This window comes from Taeniopygia guttata, chromosome 4 (assembly GCF_048771995.1).
Source record: "Taeniopygia guttata chromosome 4, bTaeGut7.mat, whole genome shotgun sequence".
NCBI classification, from domain to species: Eukaryota; Metazoa; Chordata; class Aves; order Passeriformes; family Estrildidae; genus Taeniopygia; species Taeniopygia guttata.
In genome coordinates this window covers 36,082,533-36,097,526 of record NC_133028.1, presented here as the reverse complement: position 1 = coordinate 36,097,526, position 14,994 = coordinate 36,082,533, and the positions used below count along the sequence as shown (strand labels likewise).

General features: G+C 38.4%; 1 protein-coding gene across 4 annotated transcripts in view; it reads left to right on the top strand.

The window, feature by feature from the left end:
* The window catches only part of GALNTL6 (polypeptide N-acetylgalactosaminyltransferase like 6), a 434,988-nt gene extending 424,460 nt beyond the window's left edge, over positions 1 to 10,528 (top strand). For all 4 annotated transcript variants that reach the window (XM_030271350.4, XM_072928381.1, XM_072928379.1 and 1 more), the window contains one exon: positions 1,198 to 10,528. In XM_030271350.4, the coding sequence (XP_030127210.4) occupies positions 1,198 to 1,365 (168 nt within the window). In that variant the 3' untranslated portion in view covers positions 1,366 to 10,528. The remainder of the gene's footprint in view (positions 1 to 1,197) is intronic.
* The last annotated feature ends 4,466 nt before the right edge of the window (positions 10,529 to 14,994 follow it).

Here is a 14,994-nt window from a genome sequence, read left to right as displayed (position 1 = left end):
TTTTTCACAAACCAAAAATCAGTGAATTTCATCTTTCCTAAATTAAAAAAAAAACCAACTTAATTTTTCAAAGATTTTTTAAATAGCTGCTGTTTCTGTTTGTTGTCGTATTTTTTTTTAATGTGGGGTATTTTTAATGTGGTGCTGTGATTGTTGCTCAGCACCCAGAGTACTTGTGTGAGTTCTTAATAAATTGCAATTTGAGAAGTAGATTTTTTTCCCTCTCACAAACTGGGCAAGCAAGCACATCCTGGATTAGTATTAAAATACTGTCAGGGCAAACATTGGTAGGAGGTGAAAAGCCTGAATGTGGTTTACCAGGAGTAATCTGAAATTTATTTGAACAGATGCAATATAGTCCCTGGAAACTTTCAAACCATCTAATGACTCCCACATCTGTCTTTCTCAAAAAACTTGCCTACATCAACTAAGTATATTGAAACTACCCAACTCACCACCTGCTCAACTGACTGCTTTCACAAAGATTCACCTCAGGTTACTTACTATTCACTCCAGTTTTGTGAAGTAAAATTAATAAAACTAATCATCATAAATATGCTTTTTAAAGCAACTTAATCCATGCTTACCCTCACAAAATCTCCATATGGAGCTAAATCAGTGTTAGGATTTCCATCTTATTAGGAGAGAGAGGATATTTCAGTGGCTGGTCTTAGCAAGGCCACAAGCATTGAATGGGATGAGAACATCAATCCTGTGTCCATCTGTCCACCACTTCAGTTAATAATTCATTTTTAACATCTTCACCAAGTTGAAGATTTTACAGCTCCCCCTGCCAAGAAACACAACACTGTCAAGTGCAAGATTTCTCTAAAAAACCCAAACAGATCAATTTTTCAGGTTCAGTCAGTCAAATGGGCTCCAAGCAAATACATGGTATGTAAAGATATTAAAAGACATTCTATTTTTTCATTATATTATGTGGTTGTTAGTCAAAGACCAGATGATATCTCCCTCTTTCCTGAATCCCCATTTTCATAAAGGATAATAGCCCAAGGGAAGAAAATACTCCATTCTCTACAGCTTTCTAATAATAGCTGTTGTTATTACAGGAGGTTAGTGCACAGAGACCACAAAATCATTTCAAACAGGGCTGGTCTAATCCATGTTCTGTAAAATTAGGACACTTCCAATGATCTGGCATTTGCTACTTAATTCTATTTTTTTTCATTCCTGTAGGACAAAACTTTGTTCCATCCGGTAAGCAGCAGCTGCATAGATTGCAACCCAGCTGAGAAGAAGATTTTCATGAACAGATGTGATCCTTTATCTGAAACTCAACAGTGGATTTTTGAACATATTAATATGACTGTTTTAGAAAAATTTAACAGCAAGGCCAGTTCCTAGAAGGAAAAAAGAAAAAAAAAAAAAAAGAAAAAATTGACCACACATATTTATGTACAGACTGCAGACTGCATTTTCGCCAGCATCTGGGTCAAAGGAGTCAGGAATTAAATTTCTTAGATCCAGGAAATCTGTTCTGAGGATTAAGAAAATGCCACAGCAAGAGCCAGCAGGCTGTCCTTGTGGATATACAGTATCTGGAGAACTTGGCCAAGAGCCTCACCGGATGCTGCTGAGAACTTCAGGCTGAAAATTCCCTTGCTGGTCAAGGGAAAAACTTTGTTTAAAAACTGTTTAAAAGTACTCCAAGTTAATAAAGTAAAACAAAACTCTAGAGTTTCTCAGGTCAAATCCTGCTGTAGTGAGTAGCTCAGAACAGATGCTATGATTTGGGATGGGTTTATGGTGTGCATGATGCCTACAGGAACCTGAAGAAATCCCAGGTTTTAGAATTAAACATGCTGGTAGAAGAATAATGATATTCCAGCACTCCCTAGACAAGATATATGCTCTGTTGACATTCTGTTAATAAAAGGTTGGGTTAAGCAGGTTTAACCCTCAGGACTGCTGCAATTAATTTTAAATACCTCCCTTTTACATTCCATTCATTACCAAAATAGGAATGGTCGAAATCTTAGGGTCTAGAATTACACTGTAGTGAAGCATGAAATGAACTGTATGGTTTTTCCCTCACATTTTCCCCCTTCAGGAAAAATAAACTAAAGCAATCAAATTTCTATATATAATATATTTAGCAATTGTGATTCAAATCCCATTCTCACACAAGGTGAGATTTTTTTTTTTTTTTAGTGAAAAATATAACAGCAGCAGCTGCAGCATAATGTAAGGCTTGTGGTCTATCTGTCTTTTTTAAAGATAGAATCTTTACCAACATATAAATTAAATTGAAAATAGGCTGGGGAAAAAAATCAGGAGGAGAGTGGGAAATGATTGCATACTGCATGCTGAACTAGGTTAGTGAAATTAATACTGGTATGCTGCCATCATCTAAAAGCATGTTGGCTCCCTGCAGTGCAGCTTAAAAGATCTTGCAGTGCTCTTGACACAGAGGAGTGGAGAGAAAAATTGACAAGAAATTATTTGGGTGGTTTCGGAGTTTTTGAAATCTTTGATGGAAATCATGTGAACTTTCTACAGTGAGCAAGTGAATGGTATTGTAGATGTCATGAGGGAGGAAACAAGAAGTGCAAGCAAGTCACACATTACAATATTTTGGTATCGGGGTAACACAGACTTCCATCACACTGATGGGTCCCTCAGACCTATCAAGCTGTTGGAGAGAGAGGCCTCTAAAACATTTTAGGAAGGATGTCTATGGTTCTTCTCAGTTCATACTGATGTGTGGAATGTGACTGATAACTTTGAGACTGTTCAAGGTAAGAGTGAGTATAAATTTATATCAATTAAATATGTGGCTTTTGCTTGAAAGATTAATTTACAGATGAAAGCACCATAAATGCAGATAGATCACGTCCTCTGTGCTGTAACTCCTTTCAGGTTCCAAAAATAACGTTTGTAATTAAGTTGCTTATTTTGATTGCTGACGAGGTGGCTGACTAACCAAAATACTGATGTGCAATCTACCCTGTTTTAAGGGAGTGCAGTGACTGTGTTTTGTTTATTTCTCCTTAAGCTGTGTTTATGCACAAAGAGTATTGATTGCATCCAGAGGATGGTTCTGGTACCAGTGTGCTATTTTATGGCAGCATCTTGTAGTTGCAGGTCATATTAAGGTTTTAGGAGGGGAATGAGGTCCTGTAGCATTCAGGATGTGTGCACTTGGGAAATTGTGAAATTTCCAATATATTAAGCAATTGCTGCAAGTTATTGAAGAGATCTTTCAAATAATTTAAAGGGATGTGTTCACAGAGTTGTCATTTTATGATTTTAAAATAAGTGAGCTTGTTTAGGTATTGTTTACATTTAATTTGAAGATATGGTGTGCTCAGGAACAGAAGAATCAAGTTTCTGGTATGAGGATACTTCAGTTTTGTTTGGCTGTCAGTACACAGAACCACCCTAGTCTCTGCAGACTCTCAGCTTTCCCAGGTGCAGTGCTCGCAGCATCATTTATTTGCAGCCTTATCATGAGGAAAAAGGGTCTGGAAAAAGAAGAAAATGGCTGCCTCAAATATAAATGCAGCCCTCAAGCTGCTGATTGTAACTGGCCCCAAAATGTCAGTCCTGGAAGCAACACTCTATGCCCAAAATAGAGAGGCAAAGGAGGATTGCTAAACCAGAACAGATTGGTAGGGTTATATCGTTCAGTGTCTGACTGCATCTCAATGGTCTGGTTTTGAGATGTCTGATGGGAAATAGGTTGCTATTAGGGCAGAGAAAATCTATGCCTTTTACAGCCTTTGTTGAGTCATATTGCACAGCACCTTACACTGCCAAGGGAAGCCTTCCACTTACTTGTAGCTGATCACAAATTGTAAACTCTAGCAGTCTTTGTCAGAAAGCAATCCATATGACTGCTAGTCAGTTGTAGAGAAAGAGAACAGTCCTTGCACAGGACTCCTTCAAGAAAAGTTTTATTAATAATAAATGATCATCACTACCTTTCACTTCAAGTCTGTCTTGGGTGTTCACCAAAGGTTTCCACTGATCACAGCATTTCATTATTGATTTACCATTCAGAATTTCTTTAATTCTTCCTGCAACCATATCTTTTGCACCTTGTAAACTTATGATCAATTTGGTAGGTTGGAGAGATGTATCTTCCTCTGATATATCTCCAGGAGAATTTAATTCTGACACGTTTTTTCAAAAGACTATAAAATTTCTTCACTGATTTCTTTTTCTAATACCATGTAGTTCTGAACATATTTTAAATGTAGTGCACAGGTGGAATTAAGTAATGTGGGCTCATAATTTCAGTGGAGCTATACTTATTTCTCCAACTAATTACTTGCTTCAGGTTTTTTTTCAATTTATTATTTAGTGGCTTTAATCAAGATGTGAAAAGAAGATCTTTGTATCTTTAAGAGTTCGTCAGCATCTACCCTAAATGTTTTCCATTTAAGGTTAACTGGCCTTTTCTTTTGTGGCCAACAAACTACTATAACTGGAGAGAGCAACTGGAAAAACTGAAATAAACTCCAAGTGCAACTAAAACTCTAAAATAGCATATCTTTTCCTGCATATATTCCAGAATCTAAGCTCAACAGAGGCCTTGGGGGACAGGGCTCAAAGGAGAGAGGAGGAGCTGGGAAACAAAGCCTATCATGTGTGGATAGTAGCCTTGTTGCAGAGACATGACAAGATTTCGCTTTCATTGGCCACAGTCTTATTTCAGAAAAAAAAGAGATTGCTTTAGAACAAATGTTTCTGCAGCAATATGGATATTTTAATGGTATCATGCATTATTCCTGAGTGTGATCCATTTATGAATGAACGGTCTCTAGCTGCTCAACTAAGTCTGCCTCATGATAAAGATAGACTAAGCTTGAAAGGAGGCTGACAAGCACTTAACAACCTTTGATTACTGGCAATTTACCAGGCATCAATGTCTTCTCCAGTGACCTTAGTGAAATCTTATGCCACACAGAAGAAACATGTATAAATAGCTTGACCAAATTGATTAGATAGGTGGCACTTCTGCAGGAGTGAATGTTACCTTTGTTTAAAAAAATAATCATAATCACAGTTCATTTGCATTTTTACTGATAACTTCTGCAAGGGACTGAGTGAGGGAGAGTCTTTTAGCCTACCTGGATGGATTGGAGATGGAGCATTTTAGGAAGGCAGTACTGGCATGCTTTCAGTGTGACTGACACCAGGGGTGCATCTGTTTACTATTTAAAGAGCATCTGTAATGCTGATAACCCAGTGCATTTCAAGAGAACACAGCATGTATGTTAAGAAACAGGAGTATAATAATGGTTTTATTTTTCTTTTTTAATCCAACAAGGTTGTTAGGGAAATAATTTCAAAGCCCTTGAAAACAACACAAGGTGTTCAGGAGTAACATTTTTATAGCTAGTACTACTAGTATTATAATGTTCATTTATTCCTTTTTTTAACCCCCTCCTAAATATGCTCCATATTCTCTTAAAAAAAGTACAGGGATCCAAGAGTGCTTTTACATAACATTTTTAGGATCTTGCCCTTTTTGAAAGTTTTGAAAAGCCTTTAAAAATTATGAAATGTAAACTACAAGGTAACATAAAAACATAAAAAGAAAAAATACCTATTATGGCTAGTGTACCAAGAGACTTTGCTAAATGTTTGCTAAGATAGTATCTTTCGACTGGAAATTTTTAGATGAATAAGTAATAGAGTTATTAAATCTTTAGTGTGTGTAGTACTTTCTATTTAAGATTTTTAATTTAAAAAAACTGTAGTGAATTTGTGTGATTAGTTGCTGACAGGTTTTTTTTTAACCACATATAATACACAAATCTGTTCTTACATCTCCTGAAATATTTCTCTCCTCTTTCCTTCTTACAATTCTGAATGGACTGGATTTAAGAAAATCTGATCATATTAAAAAAATCTCTAAAAGATAAGAAACATATGTAAAAACAAATAATGAGAAAGTTTAGCTAGAGAAATTCAGAGAAATGCATCACATTTCCAAAGCTTCAGCAGCATTCAGAAAACACATTTTCTCTGTGAAGTGGTTTTCTGTTCTTTCAGTGTATCATTAATATCAGTGGTACTACTCCTGGGACAGGACTTCTGAAACTGGTGTTACTGCATTTGGACAGCGTGGTGCCACAGGAGAAAAAAATCTAGGAAGAGCTTCTGAAAAAAATTGCATTCAAACATTGCAATCTGGTATGCCTTAAGATTTTCCTTGTTTCTAAGGTTTCTTTTATCTTAGTATTTTTTTCTTTTTTACAGGACCTGGCAGTGCAGTAGGTCCTTCAGTGGGCCTTAAAGAAACAATACAAACAACAGGAGAGCAAAGAGTACATGGGTTAAAGCAATAATAATTTGTGGTTACCTAAAGGTGTATTTACCACACCACTGTCCAGTAGGTGAATTATACACAAAGAGGAATTTGTGTATTTTGTGCAGCCACTTTGGTTGGTGCTTCAGATGAATGAGAAGGAGCCTTGCAAAATGGGACAGCAGACAAGCTTATACTCAGCAAAAGATGTAGGAAAACTCAGAATGATCCATTTCAGAGAAGCAGATGAGATATATATATATAGATATAGATATAGATATAGATAGATATATATAGATATATAATGGTCAGTGTACAGAATGTGAGGGGAGCTGCAGTGACGCAAGTCTGGTGAGTGGTACTATCTTAAAGATACTAAGACAGAGGAAAGGAAAACTTGGTCCTCATTAACCTTAGTCCTCATTAATCTCAGCAGGATCCCTAACACTGTGAAAGTAGTAGTTGATTTAATTAAGTTAATCCTTGATCTCCCCACTAAATGACTCAACCTGGAAAGAACCACAGTCCAAGCAAATTTCTTCTGATCACTCTGGAGCATCTAATCAGCAAAAGATAGCACTAGGCACAGTTTAGACAAAAACCTCAATTGGCACCAGAACTAAAACAATATTATCGACCCAAAAGATCTGTAGGCCTCTGGTATCCCTCTGTGAACAAAAAAAAAAAAAATATTTCCCTTGCCTAAAGAAGTGATTGATGGTAATGATCCTAGATTAAGAAGATCAAGAATTGTGAGCTTTCAAGGAGGTGAAAGGCCAAATGGTGAGATTAGGAGATGGCAGTTTAATTGAGAGGGGAAGGAGGAAATAAGTGGTAAAAGGGAAAAATTAGGAATCAGATTTGATTCTGTATATGAAGGAAATGTGACCTACAAGGGTCAGCCACTGATAGTTTTGGATACCTCTTCATAGTGGGGCTTGCATTTTTATTTCCATCACAAGTATTTGGGAACTGAGAGGCAATCAAGCCCTTTTGCAAGGACCTAAATTTAGAATAAGGAGAACTGCCTGGTGTGAAATGTATTGATTTTGAAATAACATGATCACAACAGAGAAAAGCTTTGGTGGACCCTGAGTTTGTTCTGAGTTTTCCACTAAAGGTATGTGTGTGTGTTCCTGAGGCTGCTTTTTAGATAGTATGTAGAAGCAGAACATTATACCACTTTTTTACCTCAGTTTAATATTTGTCTCTATCTCAGGCTTTTTTGAAAGAAGAAAAGTGTTTAACTAAATTTTCCTAGGAAATGTCAACTTGGATCAGTATGAAGTAGCCCTTTGTGGATCAAGATAACAAGTGTTTCTCTTCAGATATCACATACAGCTCTTAAAGAAAAGAATATTGGGGCTCTGCCTTCATGGCTCCTTGTAGCATTCACCTCTTTTGTGTGTTTCAGTTATTTCATGAATTTTTTTTTTTTCTATTTTGTGTTTCTTCCCTTCTGCTGACTCGATATCTGCCAGAATCCTGGTCTTCTTTCTTCCTACCTTTCTGGTCTGTGCCAAAGGTGTTTCAGCTGTTGCAGATCCCTTCCTCAAGATAAGAGTGACTATATCTGTTTTGATATTGACTTGGCAGACCCTCAAGCCCTTCTGCCTCAGGGTACCTGGCTTGTTCTAGCAGAGGGATGGGGAGGAGAAAGGCACCTGAGAAAGGCACGACAGAAGTTCTGTCGTCATGGGCCAGTCTCACTACAGATTTTGTCCATGTAAGAGTTATAGCTCATAGACAAACATCTTTGAGGGAAAAGAAATTGCATTGGTGATCTACTTTCTCATCCATTTTCAAAATTGAGTGCTGCCCAGAGTGGGGAGTATGTAATAGCAGGAAGCATTTTATTCAGTGGATATACTTTATACAAACATTTAGAAGCAGCTGAACTTCTTGACTTCAAGTTTTTAACCTTTGATTATCCCTATTGAGCTAATTTGGATACAAGAAACTGAGTAGAATTATTTTTAAAAGTGGGGTTTTTTTATAAGCCACCAAGGGGTTATAACAACTTTAGCTGAAGGCATTATTCCAAATCTGAAGTGGATGTGTAATCTGTGATGCACTGATGAGTGCATGATACAGGTTAACCTCTAGTCAAGCTGCAGAGAGTCAGAGGGGCTTTATTTACAAAAAGAGAGAGATTGTCCAATGTGCAGCAGCCCTTTGCTTACAGATGTACAGGGCTCTAGTTTATTCCCCAGCATGTCAGGAAAATCAATATCTATAATGATTCCCATTATCAAAGCAACAATTGCAGAGATGACAGTAAAACATCACCTTTTTCTTTCTACTAGAAGAGAATCCTTTCACTGGTTTCCTGCATATCTTTATGCACCACCACAGCTTATTTGCAACACGAACATATGGATTAAAGTTATACCCTGTCCTTTCATTAAACAAGTTTCTAGGAAACCAGAGTACCAGTGTAAAGGCTGTACAAATGCACTGTCCAAAGCATTGTCAGCCAAGGAATGGGAATTTCATACAAAAGAAAAATAATACCTCCTAAATGGACATGATCTGGCCATGTGCACTCACAGCCCAGAAAGCCAATCCTGTCCTGGGCTGCATCAAAAGCAGCATGGCCAGCAGGATGAGGGAGGGGATTCTGCCCCTCTGCTCTGCTCTGGTGAGACCCCACCTGCAGTGTTGCATCCAGCCCTGGGGCCCCAAGAAGGACATGGATCTGTTGGAGCAAATGCAGAGCAGGGTCACCAGGTTTGTTAGAGGGATGGAACACCTCTCCTGTGAGGAAAGGCTGAGAGAATTGGGATTGTCCAGCCTGGAAAAGAGAGGGCTAAATTCTTTACTGTGAGGATGGTGAGGTACTGGAATTGGTTGCCCAGAGAAGTTGTGGATGCCCCATCCCTGGAAGTGTTGAAGGCCAGGTTGAATGGGGCTTCGAACAACCTGGTCTAATGGAAGGTGTCCCAGCCCACAGCAGGGGAGTTGGAATGAGATGATTTTTGAGGTCCGTTCCAACCCAAACCACTGTATGATTCTATGATGCTAAAGTTTGCTTTCCTTTATTCCTGTCATATCAGCCTCCAAATTGCAGCTACTGCTCTACATCAAAACATATCACAGTAATCTGGAAGGATAGTGATGCATCAGGCCTCTGCTGCCAGTTTTTCATACAAATCTGCAGCATGGCTATATAAACCTTTTCTCTGGAGTTGGAGATTGTTCTGCACAGATGTTATCCTGGAAAGGGGTACATTCCTTCAAACTTTGGCCTGACCAGCAGTTTTTCACCTCAAACTCTGTTGGTTGATATTGCCCACAGCTCTCCAGGTAATGTGGTTCATTGCACATCTCTCAACACCTCACAGCAGTCCAGTCCAGTCCACACACACACACACGCGGTTAACAAGTGCTAGGTAGCAAAGTAGAAATATGTGGTCCCTTCTGAGCCTCTGAGATGCTTCTGCTTATAAACTAGTCTTTCTGATGGTCAGAGTATTTTCCAGGCATCTCTGTGAATAAACACACTTTTCTGCAGGTATCCTGCAAAATATCCATTTCTCTCACTTTTCTGAGAGTCTGGAATTACAGCCTTCACTTGCTGTTAAACAACATTCAGGATAAAACATTTCCTGGCAATTCAACTATTATAAACTATATATAAAGGGGCAAGAAGAACTGGTGACAGCTTTGTGTGACCCCTGTCCAATGTCCCAGTAGGCAAGACAGACAGAAATGAGCTGGGCTGATATGCAGCTATAATAGAGATCAATCAAAAGTACAAAGGAGTTGTCTAATTTTCTGTGAAACAAGGTCAAAATGTTTGGTTATTGTGATTTAGGAAATATAGCTCTCTAAAAAATGGGGGAAATATTTTCAGATGTGTGCATTTGAAGTATTATACAATAGACTACAATTAGTAATATATACGTTATAATAAGTAAAATGAAAACATACACTTCTGTGCTGACTAGTCTGAGATAGTTGGCTTAGATGTTATAAAACAACAGCTGTAAAAACTGACCAACTTTTATGCATTAAAATAATGTTTTCAGGACATGCTTAAAGGATTTACAGACAGCACATACATGCCTGTAAATTTCTGGACTGGAATTAAGAAGCTGAACTATGGAATAAAAATTGTACACCTGTCCTATTTTATATTTGGATGTATTACATTACAGGATACAAAGTAAGAGATTGCTGAACAGCAGTTTCAAAAAAATACCATGATCTGAATGAATAAATACCTCTCAGAAGCTACAGCATAAATTTTTCAGTTTGTTGTACATCTGCTGCTGCTAAAATAACCTGCTGTGTGGGGTGGGTGAAGAACCGGACTAGTCCAACTAGCTGCAGTGCTGCCCAGGGTCATATTGCTGCTTACATTCCCACACCTCCAGCCATGCCAACTGTGTAATATCAACAGAAAGAGAAAACAGAGTCATCTCCTTTAACAAAGAGCACTGTTAGCTCTGGCAACACTGTAAATCATGTCTTGAATGGCCACCTAAATAAGAAAAATAAAGAACTGAGGACAAAATGGTTGTATACACATAACAGTCCTCACGTGACAAGTAAGGAAACATTGAAAAAGTTTGTGAGGACTTGATTCCAGTAAAAAATCATGTAAGTCAAGATTTATTTGTCCCACTTCCACATCAAAAATAACCCAGCAACAAAAAAAAAAAAATCCCTAGAAATTCCCAGCACCGCTAGGCCTTGTACCTACAACTGATAAGACATAAAATGCATAATCTTCATAAAGAGGATTAACTGCAAAAGTTTGAGTCATATAGAAGAACAGTATTAGCCAATCATCTTCAAAGACTAAGGAAGAAAGAGTTGATTATTACATATTATTTATCTTTAAAGGAATTGTCTTTCTTTTTTTTATTTGGTGTCTCTTTAAGTCCTATAACTTAATTTTATGCATACCCAGACACTCCAGTTCTTCAGTGCTGTACATCTATCCTAAAATCTTCTAATCGAAAATCATCTATTAAATCCATCCCTGATATCTACTGCATATGGCAGAGTTGTGGTAAGATTTAAGTGAACGCAGTCTAATTTTTATTTGTTTCTGAGGTAGCAATTAAGGTGAACATTGCTTCCAAAAACCTCTGAACATCAAAACTAGCAAAACTAAGAGAACTATAAGCATTCATTGAAAATGTGACTCCTTCTTGTCTAGGGACCTTAAAGGATACTGTAGTTAGATGCAAACTGAAGACAGCCCAATCAGGGGGAAAAGTTGTGATTTTCTACCTAACCTTTCCACTTAAACTGTTTGGGATTAATTTCTTACAGGCAGTTCTGTTAAACAAAACTTGGTAAATATCTTCCCACTGAAATGGTGATTATTACAACAAAACAAATTGTAAGTCAGGGGCCTTTGACAAATAGCAAAAACTTCTATCAAGTTCCTAAAGAGACTGGAGTCATTAACATTACAGTCATCACCCTTGGCAAGAGAGCAACTAGGAACAAAGAAGAATTATTACTAAAAGAACAATAAAGTGGTTTAGATACATCAAGATCAATTAGGCATTAGTTTTAATATAGCCTAAAGTTAAAAGCTGTAAAACAACAGAGAATTTTCCCATTTGCATCATTTAAAGTTCACAGCCCAAGGAAAATACCATGTATAAAGAAACCAGAGAGCCTTCTGTGAATTGTGTGTCAATTATCTAATTACTTTTGATAACATCAGGTGCAAACCTTCAAGGAAAAAGCTTTAAAGAGCTCTTGCCGGTACCAGTGTATTAGGAGAGTAATAAGACTTCTTGTAGGGAGAAGAGAAAGGAGGAGAAACTGCATCTTGCTTTGAAATTAATGTCCTGTCCCTGGTTGCAAGAATGTGAGAGACAAGAGTTGCACAACCGTTACTGGAGCATGTTATCAACTCTAAATACAGCTTCTCAGCTTGGGAAGAGAGACAGGGAGACTGGTTTCTACTTTGACTCTTACTTCCAGGCTGAGATGCTGTCATGTATTCCTGCTAGTCGAGAAGGAAAGAATCCAAGTCTGGCTCCTCCCTCCTGCCTCCCTCCTTTCTCTGCAATGTCTGTGGATGGGGAAGAGTGAGATCCTGCTTTGGGATCCTGCTGCCTGGGCAGGTCCTTGCAGAGGTAGCAGAGCTTCTCTGACAGAAGAAGTCAGCAACAAGATCTCAGCCTACAGACATAGCTCCACCTTAGGGCTTGCATAGGGCAACTGCCCTTGAACTCCATCACAAAAGGCCTGTGCACCACCAGCTTGGTCAATAGCTCCAAACATTAGCTGCTCACTGGTGGTGTTTGTATCCGTGCTTCTCTGCCTGGTAATTCCCTGCACCAGCTGGAGGACTGTTGCCTGCCTGTAACTGAGATAATCTTCAGCTATCTTATACCTAAAGACTGGACAACATGCTGTCCCAGCCAGGTGGGAAGATGTGTCTGCACTCCTGGTCAGCACCAGTATCTCTGATTTTTGAAAGAAAATTGTAGTGACTTCTTCAGCTGGAAGCCTTGGTGAGTAGATGCAGAAGAGGGTGTCTGGTGGCATGTTTGTATTTGGATGATTGCTCTTCTGCCTAAGTGATTTACAAGTGACATTCACCACTGTTTTAATTAAACATGCCTTTTGATTTAGAATTGGTAAGCTTCTACTTCAAGGAAATGCCAGGGTAAACTTTTATTTTGGCAGGGGGAAGCAAAACTGGTAAGTAGGATAGGGTCTCCTAACAGACAGAGAAGTGGGAAGAGTTCAGAAAGTGCAGCTAGGGCACACTAACCTCGGTAGTAGCAACTTCAAACTAATCCCTTTGCCACAGAGGTTGGCTCTGTAGCTACTGCCTGAACTAGAGGAGATGTGCACTTTGTTTGGATTACTTGGTTATTGTCATCTCCTCAGTGTTTCCCACAACTCCAGTGGAGAGCAGGAAACCAGTCGTCATTGGCATCCTCCTGAAGTGCCTCCTTAGGCTATCCCACATGCTTCAGGTGACCCAGGAGGGTCCGTGCAGGCACCACCAGCACAGGAGACTGCAATCAGGAGCAGGAACTGCCAGCTCCTCATCAACCCCACAAAGCAACAGACCATGTCAAAGATTTGTATAAAGCTGTTACAAGTACATGTTCGGGGTTGGGGTTTTTTTAGCTGTTTCACTTGGAATCTTGTTTGTATCTCCTTCTTAGTGACCAGCTGAGCCTTCTCCATGTTCATGACAAGCAACCTGCATTTATGGCTCTTTAAGAAGGTTTGACCCCTGACCCCTCAAGGACTGGGACACACAACTGACATGAGACCACACCAAGCAAAAATGAGGTCAGTGATTAAACTTCTTGATGTTGGCAAGTCAAGTGTCAGTATCAGAAGGGAGTTCATGAAGTCATTTGCAGTTATAGACCTGAGAGCAAAAACTGTCTATTTACCTCTTTCTGAGGTTGCAGCTTGTGGGAGGGGAAGGTGGGGAAGCACAGCTTTTCTGTTAAGAAATATGTGTGTTGGTTTAGGAGCTGCCACATCCTAATTTCCAGTAAATGAAAAGCAACAACAATAAATATCATGTCCTGTATGTTACATACTTTTAGTATATGGAATATTGCTGAATTTCTGTTCCATGTGAAAAAAAAAAAACAACTTTTCTCTTGTGTTAGATCTTCACCTGACCTATTACTAAGATAATCTTCAGCTAGCTTACACCTAAAGACTGGAACTGTGGTGATTCTCAGAACAGTCTTGTGAATGCATATGTGATGAAATTAAGCAAAGTCTAGTCATGATTAAGGTCTATGTTTCCAGTTCCCCTGAGAGCTTCCATCAAACAAAATTATTTCCCTTCTAAAGCATATGTTTGAAGAAGGGGAACTAAATATTTTTCTATTATTTGCCTGCTGGAATATTCTTTACTTGGTGTCTGAGCACAGTGGTGACATATACAAATAGTGCAGCTCATCTTTTAAAAAAACATTATTATATCAGTAATAAAGAAAACAGTTTGCATTTCAGATGAAGGGACAACAGTTTATATTTACAAAATCACAAAATATTTACTCTGCCCAGAAGAGCAGTGGTTTACAGACTATTTAACAGCAGTTTGTGTATGCATTTAAAGATTACATTTTTTTAATGACGCTTTTTATTTGTGTGCTAAGTAGTTTTGTGTAAGCAAAAGGATCTTTGGATTTATATTCTGTGAAAAGCAGTAGTGATTTAGATCTGAGTTTTTATAGCATGTGGCATGTAAGGTGTGTTTAGCTTCTTGTGGATTTTTTTTAGATTTTTTTTTTAACTAGATCATAGTCTTTATTTGCTTTTCTGGGGAGAAGCATCATAAGCCCATAAGTGTTCTACTTTTGAGCAATGTACCATACCTAACCTCTTTGTTAGTTTTGTGACCTTACACCATTTGCTAACATTCACCAAAGAATAACATTTTCACTCAGAATGGATCTTGGTCCCTTTCTTTTCTCTGGTTTTCTTGAAAAAATCCAAAGTAACAACACCAAAAAACTCAACACCAAAAAACCCAAACATGTCATCTCATCAGTTGACCAGAGGGGAAAAAAATAATCAAAAAATACCTCCACAGAGCACCTATTTTTCCAAATATTATGGAGAAGTGACGGGAGATATGAGCAAGGAGCAATGACTGGCTAGGAAGAGCCCAGTCAGTGCATAGCCCTGGGACAGACTCTTGGTCCTTCTGTGCCCTGTGAGCTGAGTGAACTGGCACAAGGGAATTTTGTGCTGCT